At 48.8% G+C, this 14,837-nt stretch overlaps 1 protein-coding gene across 1 annotated transcript; it reads left to right on the top strand.

Moving 5' to 3' along the window:
* Positions 1-9,484: 9,484 nt before the first annotated feature.
* KCNA1 (potassium voltage-gated channel subfamily A member 1) lies at positions 9,485-11,876 on the top strand. The gene has a single exon (XM_063394871.1). The coding sequence runs from the start codon at positions 9,500-9,502 to the stop codon at positions 10,973-10,975; it is 1,476 nt and encodes a 491-aa protein (XP_063250941.1). The 5' UTR covers positions 9,485-9,499; the 3' UTR covers positions 10,976-11,876.
* Positions 11,877-14,837: the final 2,961 nt, after the last annotated feature.

Genomic DNA, 14,837 nt, shown 5'->3' with positions numbered 1-14,837 from the left:
TGTAACTCTAAATTTGGGCTCTAAGGCAAGAATATGTTTGAAACACACCCTGTTAAGCATTTTTGCCTCTCCTGCATGCTCAAAATAAAGCAGGAGGAAGCCTTGCTGCCAAAGCAGCTCTGCAAAGCAACCTGCACTGGGAATTTTCATCAGGGAAGGACGACAGTAGCAGGGAGCATTTCCAGCCCTCTGCCACAGACACTTGAACTACCTGCTCAGCATTTTCTTCCCTTGTGTGGTTCTTTCAGGCTTTCCACAGGCTTAGAGCAGGGGCTGAAGATCCTGAGTGCCTCCAAGAGATAAGGAACCCCTTATTGCCAGGCTTTTGATTGCCCTTGTATCTTTTAGGTTCCCCCATTTCCTGCTGATGTGGCTCTGCTGCACAAACACCTTGGTGCTGATGTTTTCTGGCTTGGTCTCTGCTCAGGCTGTGTCATGACATTTCTCCCAGCTCTGCAGCTACCTCTGGCCTTCCTTCAGCACTGTCCTGTCACTGTTGCTGCCACCTATGATCCCTGCCAGGCTGCAGCTGCTTTCCTTTGCCCTTACCTGTGCTGCTGCTCTCTGTCTGTCTCTGTATCTGCTCCACTCTGAGCAGCAGATGCAAATGACCTTCTGTTTTCTCCTTTTCTTTATTGTGAATGTCTTGTTTGGTGTAACTGCTTCTAAAGCCTGGCTGCTGGACTGCAACCCACCCTCCTCCACACATTTTCTTAGTAGATGTATGGGTCATTCTCTGGTTAGTCTTAGGGAAAAAGCTTTGCTGGGTCTCAGCTTAGGCAGGTAAGGCTCACTTTCCTGGCTGCCTTGTTTTGACTAGCAGTCCCTGCACTGTTTACACTGCTGACTCTGTTTGCTCTCGCTCCTCTTCATTTTTGATACCCATGGCAAGACATCTGGTGCTCAAATCTGGCCTGTGAAGTGCTGAATGGCACAAATTGTGCTGCAGAGAGCTGTGAGCCGTGTCAGACCAGGGCATGCAAGGCCTGACAGGCTGTGGGAAGGCACTGCTCCACTCCAGAGCTTCCTCCAGAGCCAGCTCCCAGGAAGCTGACCATCCATCCCCTGCGCTGAAAAAGGGCCATTTTCAGAGGTGTCTTGGAATGGCAGGAAGATCCCAGCTGCTCAGAGTTCACCCTGACCATGCTCTGCAGTGCACATTGGTGCCTGGCCACTGGAATGGGCTGGCTCCAATAAAGCACCCTAGGTATGAAGTTATTCATTTCCTGATGGCAGCTCTTATATCCTCAGGGATTACTGCTAGTCCTGCTTTAAACAAAATCCCATTTTGCACATGTGCACACACACAGAGACACAAACACTCAATCCTTTGCCTAGTAACAACACAGGCAGTGCCTGTGCTCCTTCTTCTTCCCAGCAGAGCTGCACACTCTGGGCACAAAGTGGTTCCATGCCTTTATCATTGCCCCCAGACAGCTCCCAGGAGCACCCAGCCCTTCCTCAGCATGCTCTGCTTGTGCTGGAGCTCATGCTGCATCCTCATGCCGTGCCCCAAAGTGACACACTGGGATTGTCCCTCCCCCTGTGCAGGAGCAGCAGCACCTTGTTCATCTGGCTCCATCCCGCTCGTGTCAGGGCTCCACCAGGAAGAGCTCCAGGTGCTGACTTTGCAGCAAGGTCCAAGCTTTCTGTGGCTCTGTCTGTTCCAGGGGCTTATAGCAATTTGGGACTGGTTCCCTGCACTGGATTGCCTTTACCCTGTCACATGGGGCCCTGACTGCTGCCAAATCTTGTCTCTGTGTGATAACTTCTTCAATAATTCTTGTGTCCTGAGAGGCAGGAGGACAAAAAGAAGAATCTAGTAGTTTATCTTCTCTATGAGCCACTAGAAATCCTTCATCACTTTTGCTCTGGACATTTCCTTTGTGGCTCTAAGGTTTTTGAGGTATAACTGGAAACACTGAAGAGTTCATAGATGTCACTTTTCTCTGAAAGCTTCAGCTTATCTGCATTCAGTCTAATATCCTGTTCTGAGGGTCTGGAATCATGGCTGGGGCTCCTTCTCCTTCAACACTTCTACTTCCAGTGGAAACTGCCCTCAGCCACTGCCTTGGTGCCTGGGAATGGCTCCACTGCATGTCTTAGTTTCTGCTGGGAGCAACATGATTAGGATCCCAGCATTCACATTCTGCCAGGTGTGACAAAGACAATCATGAATCCAGTGTCAGATGCTGCCCTGACTCATAAGAAACACTGAATATTTTTGAATTTGATACACCTAATTGAGCCTGACTTCTATTACGGCTGAAGACTGGTGAGTTCAGTCCTGTAGACACTGGTTTGGCATCAACATAGATTCTCATTTTACACAGATACCTCTTGTTTTTCTTTTTCACTGCCACTGATGTATACTCTGCTCCTTTCTCTGTAGGTCTCTTCACATCTTTCCTTTACATCTGTCTTTTTCAGGGATTTTCCCTCAGTAACACTGAAAGTGCCAACAGACTGCCCTGTTTTGGTAGCCTGAATTTCAGGTCTGCAGTCAGCTTTTGAGGCAGGCACCAGCCTGCTTAAACAATGAGACAACACTTTTTGGGAAGGCTAAATGAAGCCCGTGAGGACTTCTCCCTCCACATGTCTTGCTCAGTGATGGATGGTCTTTCTGAGTGTCCTTTACCATAAGACCAAGTGATAATCTGCTATTTTTCATGGCAACTCATCAAGAGCTTGCAACTGTCCACTGCCTTAAAATATCCTTTGCTATAAACTCTAGGTCCCATTGCTGCAGTCTAATGTTGCTGTTAATGAGTATTCCTGGAGTTCTGTTGCAGGTGACCTTGCAACCCAGCTAGGGCTAAACCCAGCTCAGATTTTGTAGGGTAGCTGTGGTTATGGCTATGGCAGGACTGGTAAATGATTTGAGCACTGGGAGTATCTGTTATGCCTTGAGTTCCTAAGGCATGCCTTGTTCTCTTGGAGAATTCCATTAAGTGTGTTTGCTTAGCCTGGAGAGGAGAAGGCTTTGGGGTGACCCCATTGCAGCATTCCAGTGCCTGAACAGAGCCTCCAAAAAAGAGGGAGAGACTCTTGACAAGGGCCTGGAGTGACAGGACAAAGTGGCAATGGCTTCACACTGACAGAGAGCAGGGTTAGATTGGATATTGGGAAGAAATTGTTCCCAGGGAGGGTGCTGAGGCCCTGGCACAGGTTGCCCAGAGAAGCTGTGGCTGCCCCATCACTGGAACTGTCCAAGGCCAGGCTGAATGGGGCACTGAGAAACCTGGGATAGTGGAAGGTGTCCCTGCCCATGGCAGGGGCATGGAATGGGATGATCTTTAAGGTCCCTTCCAACCCAAACCATTCCATGATTATGTGATTGCATCTCTCATCACCACTCAGCCTCAGGCTTGAGGCTCCTTAACAAGACTTGCTTCAAAAGCATCACCACTTTCTGATTCACTCCTGGGCAGCTCAATGCCATATGAGGTGGGGCTTTGTTTAGATACGTGTCAGAATCTTTTTTTATAGGGTGGAATCATCCTGCAAATGAACTCATACAGGAGCAAACTCAGACTTCCCAAAGATGACTTCTGGTTGTGTATTGCAAGGACCCACTGCAGGGACTGTTTTTGGGATTTTACAGGATCATACTTGCTCTGGTGGTGCTCTGTCCTCCTGCGGTTCTCTGACAGCAGCACTTCATGTGGTGCTCACCCCTCATGATATGAGGGAATGTCACCCTCTGCTCTCTGTACTTGGTGGCCAGCAGCACTCTTGATAAATATATTCTTGTTGTGGTGCTTTTACAAGGTCTTGTACTAAGTCATCCAATTATGGGAAGCCAGAAGTGTCTCAGGTTAAGAAAAAAGCCCTGTGTGTTAAAAATGTGAATATGCTCAGTGGTGGATGGGCACTTTGTTTCCATGTCTGATTATACAGCTGCTTTTGAGGAGGACAGAAGAAAGCTCAACCCCAACCTAATACAGAACATTTTCTGTTCTTCCCTGCCCAGCCATTCTCCTATTGCCACGTTTTGTGCCTTTCCAACCCACTGATGTGGGATATAGAGTCAAGGCAGGGACACCTTTTCTCTGCAGGCTGGCCCTAATGGCACAGCTATCATATGAGTGAGGGCAGTTTCTGCTTCCTTCTTCACAGGGATAACTCCCAAGCTCTCCTCTTCCCTCTGTGCAGCAACAGGACTGGGTCTACTCCTTGGCTTTTTTGATCACAGAGGGCCCATATTTAAGGCTTTAAAAGGGAACAGGGCAAAAAATGAAATGATGTAACAAGAGGGAACCAAAGTCATTGTCATCTCCCATCAGCTACCAGTATTCTTTGGAGCATGATATTTGATTATCCTGGTCACAAAAAATGCCTGATAATACTGAAGGCTATTAGCAAGGCTCATAAATCAGTGTTAAAAGATTAAAAGCTTTTAAAGGATTCTTTTCTCCCCTCAAGGAAGAAAACCCAACTGTCAACACCACAAGCTCACCTTTGGTTCCATCTGTTGACTCTTTCCATGTCATGAACCAGAGTGATTGACAGAGCCTCTGCAGGGCAAATTTGGGCCAGAACATCTCACTTTATCCTCTGCCTCCCAAGGCCATTAAATGAGGTGTGTGGTGACACCTGCACAACTCATTGGTGACTTTAGGCAGCTCAGAATGGAGCTATAATGTTTCCAGGTTGGTTTTCCAGGCTTAGATGCATTTGGATTACAGTGCCTATCAGGATCCATAGTGTTCAAACAATCAGGACATCCTTTGCCATTGTATTTCACAAAGGTTTTTATCACACAAAATGTCTCTTTCAGGTGAGGAAATTTCGGGGGCCACTCGAGACACTCACAGGAATGATGCCATGCTCAAAATTCCACTGTGTTTCTGCATCCATTGATTTCAATCAGGATTTTCCAGGTCCCCTGGTGACAGTGTTTAAAGCCTGCTTCTCTGTGTAAAACCAATGTTTATTTTTTTAATCCTGTTTGAGATTCACATTCATTCATTGCAATTTTTATTTTGTAATCCTCACAACACACAAGGACTTTTAATCAACAACTCGATTCTTTCTTTCTTATAAAAACAAAACAAAACAAACAAAAACGCAACAAAAAAAAAGAAAAATGCTGTTCTTTTTCATCACAACAGTACCACCAGATTTCCCACCACAAAAAGCTTTAAAATTTTTTGCAATTTTTAATTTTCCCATGAAAAGCTTTGTTCCTGAAGAGAACTTCTCAGTGTGGCTCTTTGGGGGGATTACCAGTTCAATTGCTGCTGGCCATTTTCTTTAATAGAGAAGGTAGGAAACAGCAGCAGCCTGACTTTGAATTAGGCAGAAATTTGGATTCTCCTTCCATTCCTCAACATTTAATTGAAGCTACTTAGCACTATAATGTGTAACATATGACCTTCTTGCAAGCCCTAGTTACACTGCTCATTAGTCTGTGTACTTTAACAAGATTTTATTGACCCTATGGCTAATAGCCCACTTAGAAAGATCCCTCCCTTACAGCGTGACTGCTTGTCAGTAATGGTAGCTGGATTGCAAAGAGAAACCCCACAGTTCAAAGCTATTCAAAATGAGGAGGGGGGAGAGCAATATCTCACTTTGTCCTTTTGCTGCAATGGAAAAACAAAACAAAGGTTGCTATCACTCCTCTTTTTTTTTTATTTCTGTGCCTGGTGTGTACACAGCTCCCAGTGAGGCTAGGGGTTCTGCTGTGCTAAGGCAGCTCTCAGAAACCAGCAGCCTAAGGAGCTGTGACAGGCAGAGGAAGCACTTTTAAGTCCTGTTTTCCAGATGCAAAAGCAGAATGTATAGCCTCGCCTGCAATCCTGCAGGAAGCCAAGGGCAGAGCAGCACCGGGCCTCTGCTTGTCAGATCTGCATTTCCAACCCACTCTGGAGCATCCTTTGGGCTGGGACAGGGGGCAAAGTCCCGGGGGAGGGGAAGGGCTCACTCCGGAGCTCCTTCTGCACAGCAGCTCCCAGGGCACCGAAGGCAGAGCTCCGGGAATGCTCTGCAGCCAGCCGTGTCACCCAGGCGTGGCACTCACGGCCATCAGAGGCTGTTGAGTCAAAGGCTGTCACTGAGTTTCTCCAGGGGTAAAAAACAGCCTGGTTAGTTGAGGTGATGGGACAGCCTTTCTTTTTTGTGGGGAATTAAGTTTTTACGGGGTTGCAGGGTCCAGGTCTGGGTGCTGATGTTCAGCTGCTGAACTTCAGAGAGAAAATAGTGCTTTATTTTTCACTGGAAGAAGACTCTCTCTCTTTGTTTTGTGTTCTCATTGTTTTGCCTGGGAATGGCAGAAAGAGACTTCTCTCTTGCTCAGAACTTCACCAGAAGTTTCTCACAGAACTTTCAGCATATGTGATACCAAAAAAAAAACAAAAAAAACACCCCAACTCAAACCAAACAACAGCACAACCCGCCCTTGTACCAGGCTAGACAGGAAATCTGTTTGTTTCTTTCCACTTATGTTTCTACAGGGCTGGTGAATGCAGCAGGCTAAGTAGCTGTGATTGCAGCACTGCCAGGGGTAGAGGATTTAAGAATGGTTTTTACTCTAGTAAAAAAATCAAAAATAAACCACAACACCCTCAAAAAACCTCACCCCGAACAACAAAACTTGGGCATAAGTAAAGGGAAGGGAAGAAGATACAGAAACCACCAGGGAGGTCAGGTGGTTAAGTATTTTTGGACTGCCAAGGTGATGATCTTAAGTGAAGATAATGTATTATGCAGTGGAAAGCTAATGAGACCAGGTCTGTTAAACACGGGCTTGGTGTTACTGAGCTCTGGAGTGCCTCAAATTACACAGGCACGGGTTGTGTTTGATCACCGCTCCCGCTCCGACAGAGTGAGCAGCAGGCTTTTATATAATGCGAGTGATCATATACTGTGGGGAGCAATCCTGTGCTGGCACGGGAGGCCAGCTGATGGCATAATGGGTCTTTTCCATCTCCAAGTTATGTGATTCATCAATTAAACGAATTCCGTGGGATAAAGCAGCCTGAAAGGGCACTGTCCGTGCCTGACGATTAACCCTCCCAATTCCAGCCGCTCCACTCAGGATTTAGGCTCCACGAGTGTGTCCAGGAGGCTCCGGATGCGCAGCCCCGTTCAGTACCGAGGCGGGCCGGGGGCTCCGGGCACTGCGGGCGCCGCCGGGCTCGGTGCGGGATGCGCGGCCCCGCTCGGTGCGGGATGTGCGGTCCCGCTCCGTGCGGGATGTGCGGTCCCGCTCGGTGCGGGATGTGCGGCCCCGCTCGGTGCGGGATGTGCGGTCCCGCTAGGTGCGGGATGTGCGGCCCCGCTCGGTGCGGGATGTGCGGCCCCGCTCGGTGCGGGATGTGCGGTCCCGCTCGGTGCGGGATGTGCGGCCCCGCTCGGTGCGGGATGTGCGGCCCCGCTCGGTGCGGGATGTGCGGCCCCGCTCCGTGCGGGGGAACCCGCGGGGGACGAGGCGCTGTCCCGCTGTGCCTTTGCCCTTCGGGAAGCGGCTGCTCTGCGCACCTGTCCGTGCCTCCCTGGCGGCTGCCCGGGATCCCGCAGCCCCATCCCGCAGCCCCATGCCGGGGCCGCCCGCATTGCGTCGGGGGCGCGGCGCGCAGCGTGCGGGGGCGGCCGGCCCGGGGGCAGCGCGCATCCCTCCCTCCTCCGCCGGCCCCGGCCCCCGGCTCCCCCGCCCTCCCGATCCCCGAGCTGCACCAAACAGCGCTCAGGTTTCTGCTGATACTGCAGCGTCAAGAAATGGCTCGAGTTTGCTCCTCGCTCTTATGCATTCAGCAGCCCGCTCGCTCCTGCCGCACGCGTCCAGCTCCTGCCTCCTCCTGCCTCCAACGCTGCTGCTGCTGCCGGGACGAGCCAAGAGCGACTCCGGGGATGCGGCTGCAGGGCTGCGGCGCTCTGACATCTCCCCCGCCGCCGCTGCCCAGCGCCCGGCTCCTTTCCCAGCTGTCCTAAGGGAAGAGAGCTGAAGAGCCAGCAGCTATCTAGGACTCCTTGATTTTATTGACTGACTCAAGCCTTTTGGAAAAGGTACTTTGCACTCTTTTCCGCGCACACCCCCCACCCCCCACTGCGGTTCTCAGCAGAAACTAATTAAACCCACTCGCCCTTGGTGCAGCCCAAGACAGTGTATGAATATTTCAGTGTCTCGCAGGCAGCCCTGTAAAGCGATCGCTGTGTTATAAAGCGGGGCGCAAGAGGAGGAGGAGGAGGGTTAAGTTTGCCGCTGCGGTTTTTGTTTTGGTTCGGTTTTTTTGGATGCTGCTGCAAGGCGACTTGACGCATTCCGGCACTGGCTCCTACTCCGAAGCGGCGCGTCTCCCCCGGAGCAGGTAGGAAAAGCCCCTTCTCCCTGCCGCTGTTACACTCGGTTTTGGACGGTTTGGGTCTGGGGTGTCGACCTCCCTTCCCCTTGTCTCTCTCTCTCAGTTACCTTTAGCTGCTGCCAAGCAGGAAAGGAGATGCTTTGCTCCCCCTCCCCTAATTGCCACCCCCCCAGTTGGTGCGATGAAGTTGTCAGTGCTCAGCTAAATCTCCACAGCGGGGAGCGCGGTGCTCGGGAGACTCCTTGCAGGAGCTGGCCCCGCTGAAGTTGCCCGGGAAGCCCTCCCGATGAGTTCGGGGCACCTTCCTGCCTCAGAGGCCTTGGTGCATGTCCGGGGATGTGTAGGAACGCGTAGAACTCCGCATGTGCTGCCGTAGTGGGCAGAACGGGATGTTCCTGCTGGTGTGAAAGCCAATCCATTGCGCCTGAGTGTGTGTGTGTGTATGTGGAGGGGCTTGGGGGCTGGTTTATTCTGTTTCTCTCCTCCCTGGCAGCCTCCATCCTGCAAGTGAGCTTTATGCCTTCAAAGCAGAGTATTTCCATCCATTCCCTCCCTCCCTCCCCAGCGCAAAAGAGGAGAGGACCGGGGCAGTGGTGGTGGTGGGGGGGAAGGAAGAGGCAGGTGATGGAAATTTGCTGAGTTGGCATTGCAAGGACTCGCCTCCCAGCCAGCCCGTGATTTATATATTTATTTCTATATTTATTTATTTATTTTATGTGTATGTGCGTGTGTGTGCGTGTGTGTGTGTGTGGTAGCTTCGTGACAGCAGCTGCGGCGATGGTCGAGCCGGCGAGAAAAGTGGACGGATCGAGTTAAAGGCTAAAGGAGACGGCTGGGGAGGGGAGCCCCAGCCTGGGGGTGCACTCCATAGACCTTCAGCCTCCCGGTTTGGGGGACAGGACCCCTCACCTTACCTGCCCTCTGCCCCCCCTAAAGGTACTTCTTCCCTCTTTCTTCACCCTCCCATCATCCCTGATGCCTCTCCCTTCATCCCACCTCTGTTTTCTCCCTTTGGGTATTTCCACCCTTTAGGCTCCACATCCACCCCTTCCTCAAGCTCCCCACCCCACCTCAACCCCCCCACCCTTGAACCGCCCTGGGTCTCTCTGTGCTCCTCCATCCTCCTCCTCCTTCTCCTCCTCCCTTTCCCTCACTTCTCCCCAGCCCCTGGGTCCCCTTTCCTGTGTGCCACCATGACCGTGATGGCTGGAGAGAACATGGACGAGACCTCTGCGCTACCTGGCCACCCCCAGGATAGCTACCAGCCCGCTGCCCACGACGACCACGAGTGCTGTGAGCGCGTGGTGATAAACATTGCGGGACTGCGCTTCGAGACGCAGCTCAAGACTCTAGCCCAGTTCCCCAACACGCTGCTGGGCAACCCCAAGAAGCGCATGCGCTACTTCGACCCCTTGCGCAACGAGTACTTCTTCGACCGCAACCGGCCCAGCTTCGACGCCATCCTCTACTACTACCAGTCCGGGGGACGGCTGCGTCGGCCCGTCAATGTCCCCCTGGACATGTTCTCTGAGGAGATCAAATTTTATGAGCTGGGTGAGGAGGCCATGGAGAAGTTCCGGGAAGATGAGGGATTCATTAAAGATGAGGAGAGACCCTTGCCGGAGGGGGAGTACCAGCGCCAAGTGTGGCTCCTCTTTGAGTACCCAGAGAGCTCTGGGCCGGCAAGGGTTATTGCCATAGTCTCTGTCATGGTGATCCTCATCTCCATCGTGATCTTCTGCCTAGAGACGTTACCTGAGCTCAAGGAGGACAAGGAGTACACAGTGCACCGCACTGACAACACCACCCAGGTGTACAAATCCAACATCTTCACAGATCCCTTCTTTGTCGTGGAGACCCTGTGCATCATCTGGTTCTCCTTTGAACTGGTGGTGCGCTTCTTTGCTTGCCCTAGCAAGACTGATTTCTTCAAGAACATAATGAACTTCATTGACATTGTGGCCATCATCCCTTACTTCATCACGCTGGGCACGGAGATGGCCGAGCGGGAGGGGACTCAGAAAGGAGAGCAGGCCACCTCCTTGGCCATCCTGAGAGTCATCAGACTGGTAAGAGTCTTTCGAATCTTCAAACTCTCCCGGCACTCTAAGGGCCTCCAGATTTTGGGACAGACCCTCAAAGCAAGTATGAGAGAGCTAGGTTTACTAATCTTCTTCCTCTTCATTGGGGTGATTTTGTTCTCTAGTGCGGTATATTTTGCTGAGGCTGAAGAACCTGAGTCTCATTTCACAAGTATCCCTGATGCTTTCTGGTGGGCGGTGGTATCCATGACCACTGTGGGATATGGTGACATGTACCCTGTGACAATTGGAGGCAAAATCGTAGGCTCTTTGTGTGCCATCGCTGGTGTGCTGACAATTGCCCTGCCTGTACCTGTCATCGTGTCCAACTTCAACTACTTCTACCACCGAGAAACAGAAGGGGAAGAGCAGGCTCAGTTACTTCACGTTAGCTCCCCTAATTTAGCATCTGACAGTGATCTCAGTCGCCGCAGCTCCTCCACAATCAGCAAATCTGAGTACATGGAAATCGAAGAGGATATGAATAATAGCATAGACAATTTTAGAGAGGCTAATCTCAGAACTGGCAACTGCACTGTAGCCAACCAAAACTGCGTTAATAAAAGCAAGCTGCTGACTGATGTGTAAACAAAAACAAAACAAAACAAAGTCCCCACTCACAGCTTGAAGACTTTAGTGACACAGTCACACTTTGTAGATGCTTTACTGATAGTCTTTGAATGCTTTATTTACCTCGTAAATGCATTGCTGCATTGCAAATCTTTGCTCTGCGATAAAGAAGCTTCCAGGATCCACGAAAGATAAAGTTTTGTTTATTTTCAAAAAAAAAAATTTCCACCTGGTAAATGATAACCATTTGAACTAGTTTAGTTTTAAGCCGTTATGACACTAGACCTAAACTTTTCCTGTCCTCTTTATTTTTTTCCTTTTTTTTTTTTTCTTTTTGGATAAAGTTATCTTAAACTAAGCAAGACAGTTTTTAGAGCTATTAAGCATATGCATGGATTCCAGTAAAAATATTCTGCGAAACTACACAGTTGCAAGAAAGTGCATCAGATAATAATAGTAAAAAAAGATCAGCCAAAACCCGCGGCAAGCATTTGCCGTGGTGTTTATGAAGGAGTGCAAATTTTCCTTCCGCCCCCTCTGTGAAAGATTCCATCCTTCCAACCTACAGATCCACACAGCACCTTATTAAAAAACCTTCTTAAGCCTGGTCTCTTTTGCTGTCCATAGAAGAAATATCCTAAAAGGAGAATAACAAACAAAACTGAAGACAAAACATCTGCAATGCTGCTAAGTTCTCTCACATGCAGATGATAGGAACGCACTTTTCTCCCCTCCTCCCTGTTCCGAACTGGATACAAAACTTTAAGCCCCTCTGTTGCAAGATAGCACAATGGAGTTTAATATAAGCATGTTTGAATTTGATACTATTTATTTTATGATCGCATGCTTGAAACGTTACCTCAGACAATAGCGGATAAGCTTTCGTTTGAACTGAATCTTCTAAAAATAGGTCCTTTCTCCTCTCTTTTTTTGTTTCTTTTCTTTTTCTTTTTGATTTGCATTCACCAGAAGTGCACTCCTTAATTTATTAAATCGTTGACTAGTAATTTAAAGTACTGTATTTAAGTGCGTATGTTAGTCAAATGGGAACAATAACTTTTGGAGATCAAAGCATGTTCAAATATTCAGCATTATGGCCTATTTGATTAAAGTGTAACTTGAATTAATTAGTGCATGAAGTCAATGATAATAATAATAATGATGATAATAATAACAACAATAATGATAACGATAAAAATAAAAAAAAATGCGCTTGATAGACTGAGGGCCTGAATGAACTGATTAGAGAAACCTGATTGTTTTCCTGCATTGCTCAGGGAAATGTGTTGGCTTTTGTCCAGGAGTTGTCAGAAAGGAACATATCCCATCCCTTAAAGGGAAAGCTATATGGAAAATTAAGAAGTCAAGTTATATATAGCAACACCTAAAAACCTAGTATCCTCTATAGATGAAAGGTGCAGATGCATGCTTTTTGGTGCATTCTCAGAATGTAAATGAAACTTATCTATTATATGCATCCAAATTGCAGCAGCTGGTTTCTTTTGCAGTCATCAGTTGAGACTTTTTTTGTATCCCCCCAAAACTCACTGAAGAGACTCAGCAGACTGATTGAGAGAGCTGCGCAGTGCCTTTATCTTACACCCCCCAAAATTGCTGAAAGTGCCTCCAGGAACTGAGTGGATCAGAGACACTGAGGGAATGGACAGGAGTCAGTCCACTGTCAGGAGTGTCCTGTGCTCTCCACTGGCACATCACGGAAGGGTTTAGGGATAGAAAGATCAAGTGTGAGTGAGAGGGATGCAGAAGAGGTGGGAAGAGACCACCAGTGCCCATGGAATACTTTCCTGCCCTGGGCAGTCTGATGCTGCAGGGCTCTGCATTGGCTTCTGCCAAATAACACATAGTTGTACAAGGCTTCAGGTTTCCCCAGGTTGTTCATAGAGGCATCACTGCTGTCACTGTATCTGCCTGCCCTTTCCCTGAGGTGGATTTTTGGCAGCTTGTCCCTGCAGGGCAGGGTGCAGGAGGAACAGGAGCCCTGGCATCACCCAGTCGGGTGACCAGACTGGAGGACTGTGCTCTTCTTTCCCTTAGATTCCCCAGCAGGTAGATGGGAAAGGCTCTGCAGGGCCCTCCCATCCCTGTCTCCCCTTTCAGATCTTAGATCCCATCACAGCCTTTGAGCAGTGATCTTCTTCCTGGTCCCTGGTCTTACTCTACTTCCATCATTTCCTGGTGAGGGAAGCAATGCTAGGAGAAGGTATCTTCTGCAATATGCCAGCCTTGACTGCTAGGCCCTGGAAGATAATAACCTTTGATCTGAAAGAATGTAGGCACTAATCTTGATTTTTCAAATGGACAAAGTTGAGGATCTTCATTCTGCACTTAGCATGTGGCCAACTGCTGTTGAACACATCTCCTTCCACGCTGTACAGATCCTTTCCTCCCCTATCTTTCTGATATATGTATATATGTGTATAAATATATATATATATGTATGTCTGCTCCTGTGTGTGTCACATACGTATGCAGACACATGTATATATAAAACAAAATCGAGGCACTTAGAGTTAAAAACCAACCCTAACTCTGCAGTTACGCACAAGCTTGACCTGCCAGGTTTCCAGAAAGACTTGACTTTATTTCTCACTGTGTGACTTCTGTGAATCTTAGAGATGAGAGAGATCAAGAATTGAGGGAGCTCTAACTCCTGCAAGAAGTGCAAAGCATCAGATGAAACAGGGCATTACACCCTCTAGGTAGATGTTGTAAAGCTTCTTTCCTGTCCCTTGCTCAAGCCCTTGCCCATTGCACCTCTCTCCCCCTTAAATTCCAGTGGTCCTGATCTTCCCAAACTCTTGAATCATAGGATATGACTTCTGATGTCAAAATGGACTTGAATGCTGCACTCAGCTTATAAAACCACCATCTGACTAAACTAAACAGCAATAATCAGTTCAGTGCTATGGGACCGATGATCAGGAGGATGCATTTGGGAGATGAGGCCCCACTTGGGTACCTTCTGCCCCAGCTGGGTGTGCACACCTTTATCTAATGTGCAGAGTGATCATCATTCTGCTTATGCACAGAGAAAAGTGCTGCATGCAGCAATTCTTTGTCAGGAGACCGGGAGGGATCATGAGAACTCGTGGTTTGGGGAGCCTGAATGTTGCTTTGTCCATTTATAGCTCACTGCAAAGGATCTCAAACCATATGGAGTACAGGAATTAACCTCATGTAGCATAGGCACGCATTTTCGACAAGTTTGACACAAAAAAAATAAGCAAGAAAACCAAGGTTCTTACTCCCTTTACACAGGAGTGCTGAAATGTCTTTGTGGGCCTGAAGGTGCACTTAACAAACTGCCTGTTCTTATCAGCAAGCATCCTTTTTTAAATTTCTTTATTTCTTTATTTTCTTTTTATAGCTGTGTTTTTGTTTTGGTTTTTTTTTTTCTTTTGGCCCGTTTTGTTTCTGTTTGCCACATGTGGACTTTAAGGATTTTTTTTTATGTAACTGGAAGAGGACTGGAAATGAGCCGATGGCCAGTGGAGTGCTTCTCTGAAAGAGTCAAGAGAATTCCTTTGGTAGGGACCTCCTGGAAGCGATGCTGGGCAGGGAACCCAGTGGATGTGGCAGACTCTAGTTTGATGAGGGGAAGGCAGCTTTTCCAGCAGAAGGAGTCACTCCCCAAGGCCCCTCTCCCACCCACTGCTCTGTGCTTCTCTGTGCTTCTTAGCTGGTCCTGTGCAGCTTTTCCTTCACTCACTCAGGGAAAGTGGTGAGGGAATTTACCTGGCAAGGGCAAGGCAGCAGTGCACTGCAGTGCAGAGGCAGGAATGAGGCAGAGAGTCAGCGGGCAGGAATCCCATAGGCTGGTATCCCTGCCAGAATTCCCCAGCTGGTTCTACCATACTTA

This window comes from Prinia subflava, chromosome 4 (genome assembly GCF_021018805.1).
Source record: "Prinia subflava isolate CZ2003 ecotype Zambia chromosome 4, Cam_Psub_1.2, whole genome shotgun sequence".
NCBI lineage: Eukaryota > Metazoa > Chordata > Aves > Passeriformes > Cisticolidae > Prinia > Prinia subflava.
Note: the sequence above shows the minus strand (reverse complement) of the source record. Positions and strands in the feature narration are given on the sequence as shown.

Excerpts from the sequence above, each read along its gene's own strand:
- KCNA1 (XM_063394871.1), top strand. The coding sequence starts at position 9,500 with ATGACCGTGATGGCTGGAGAGAACATGGACGAGACCTCTGCGCTACCT.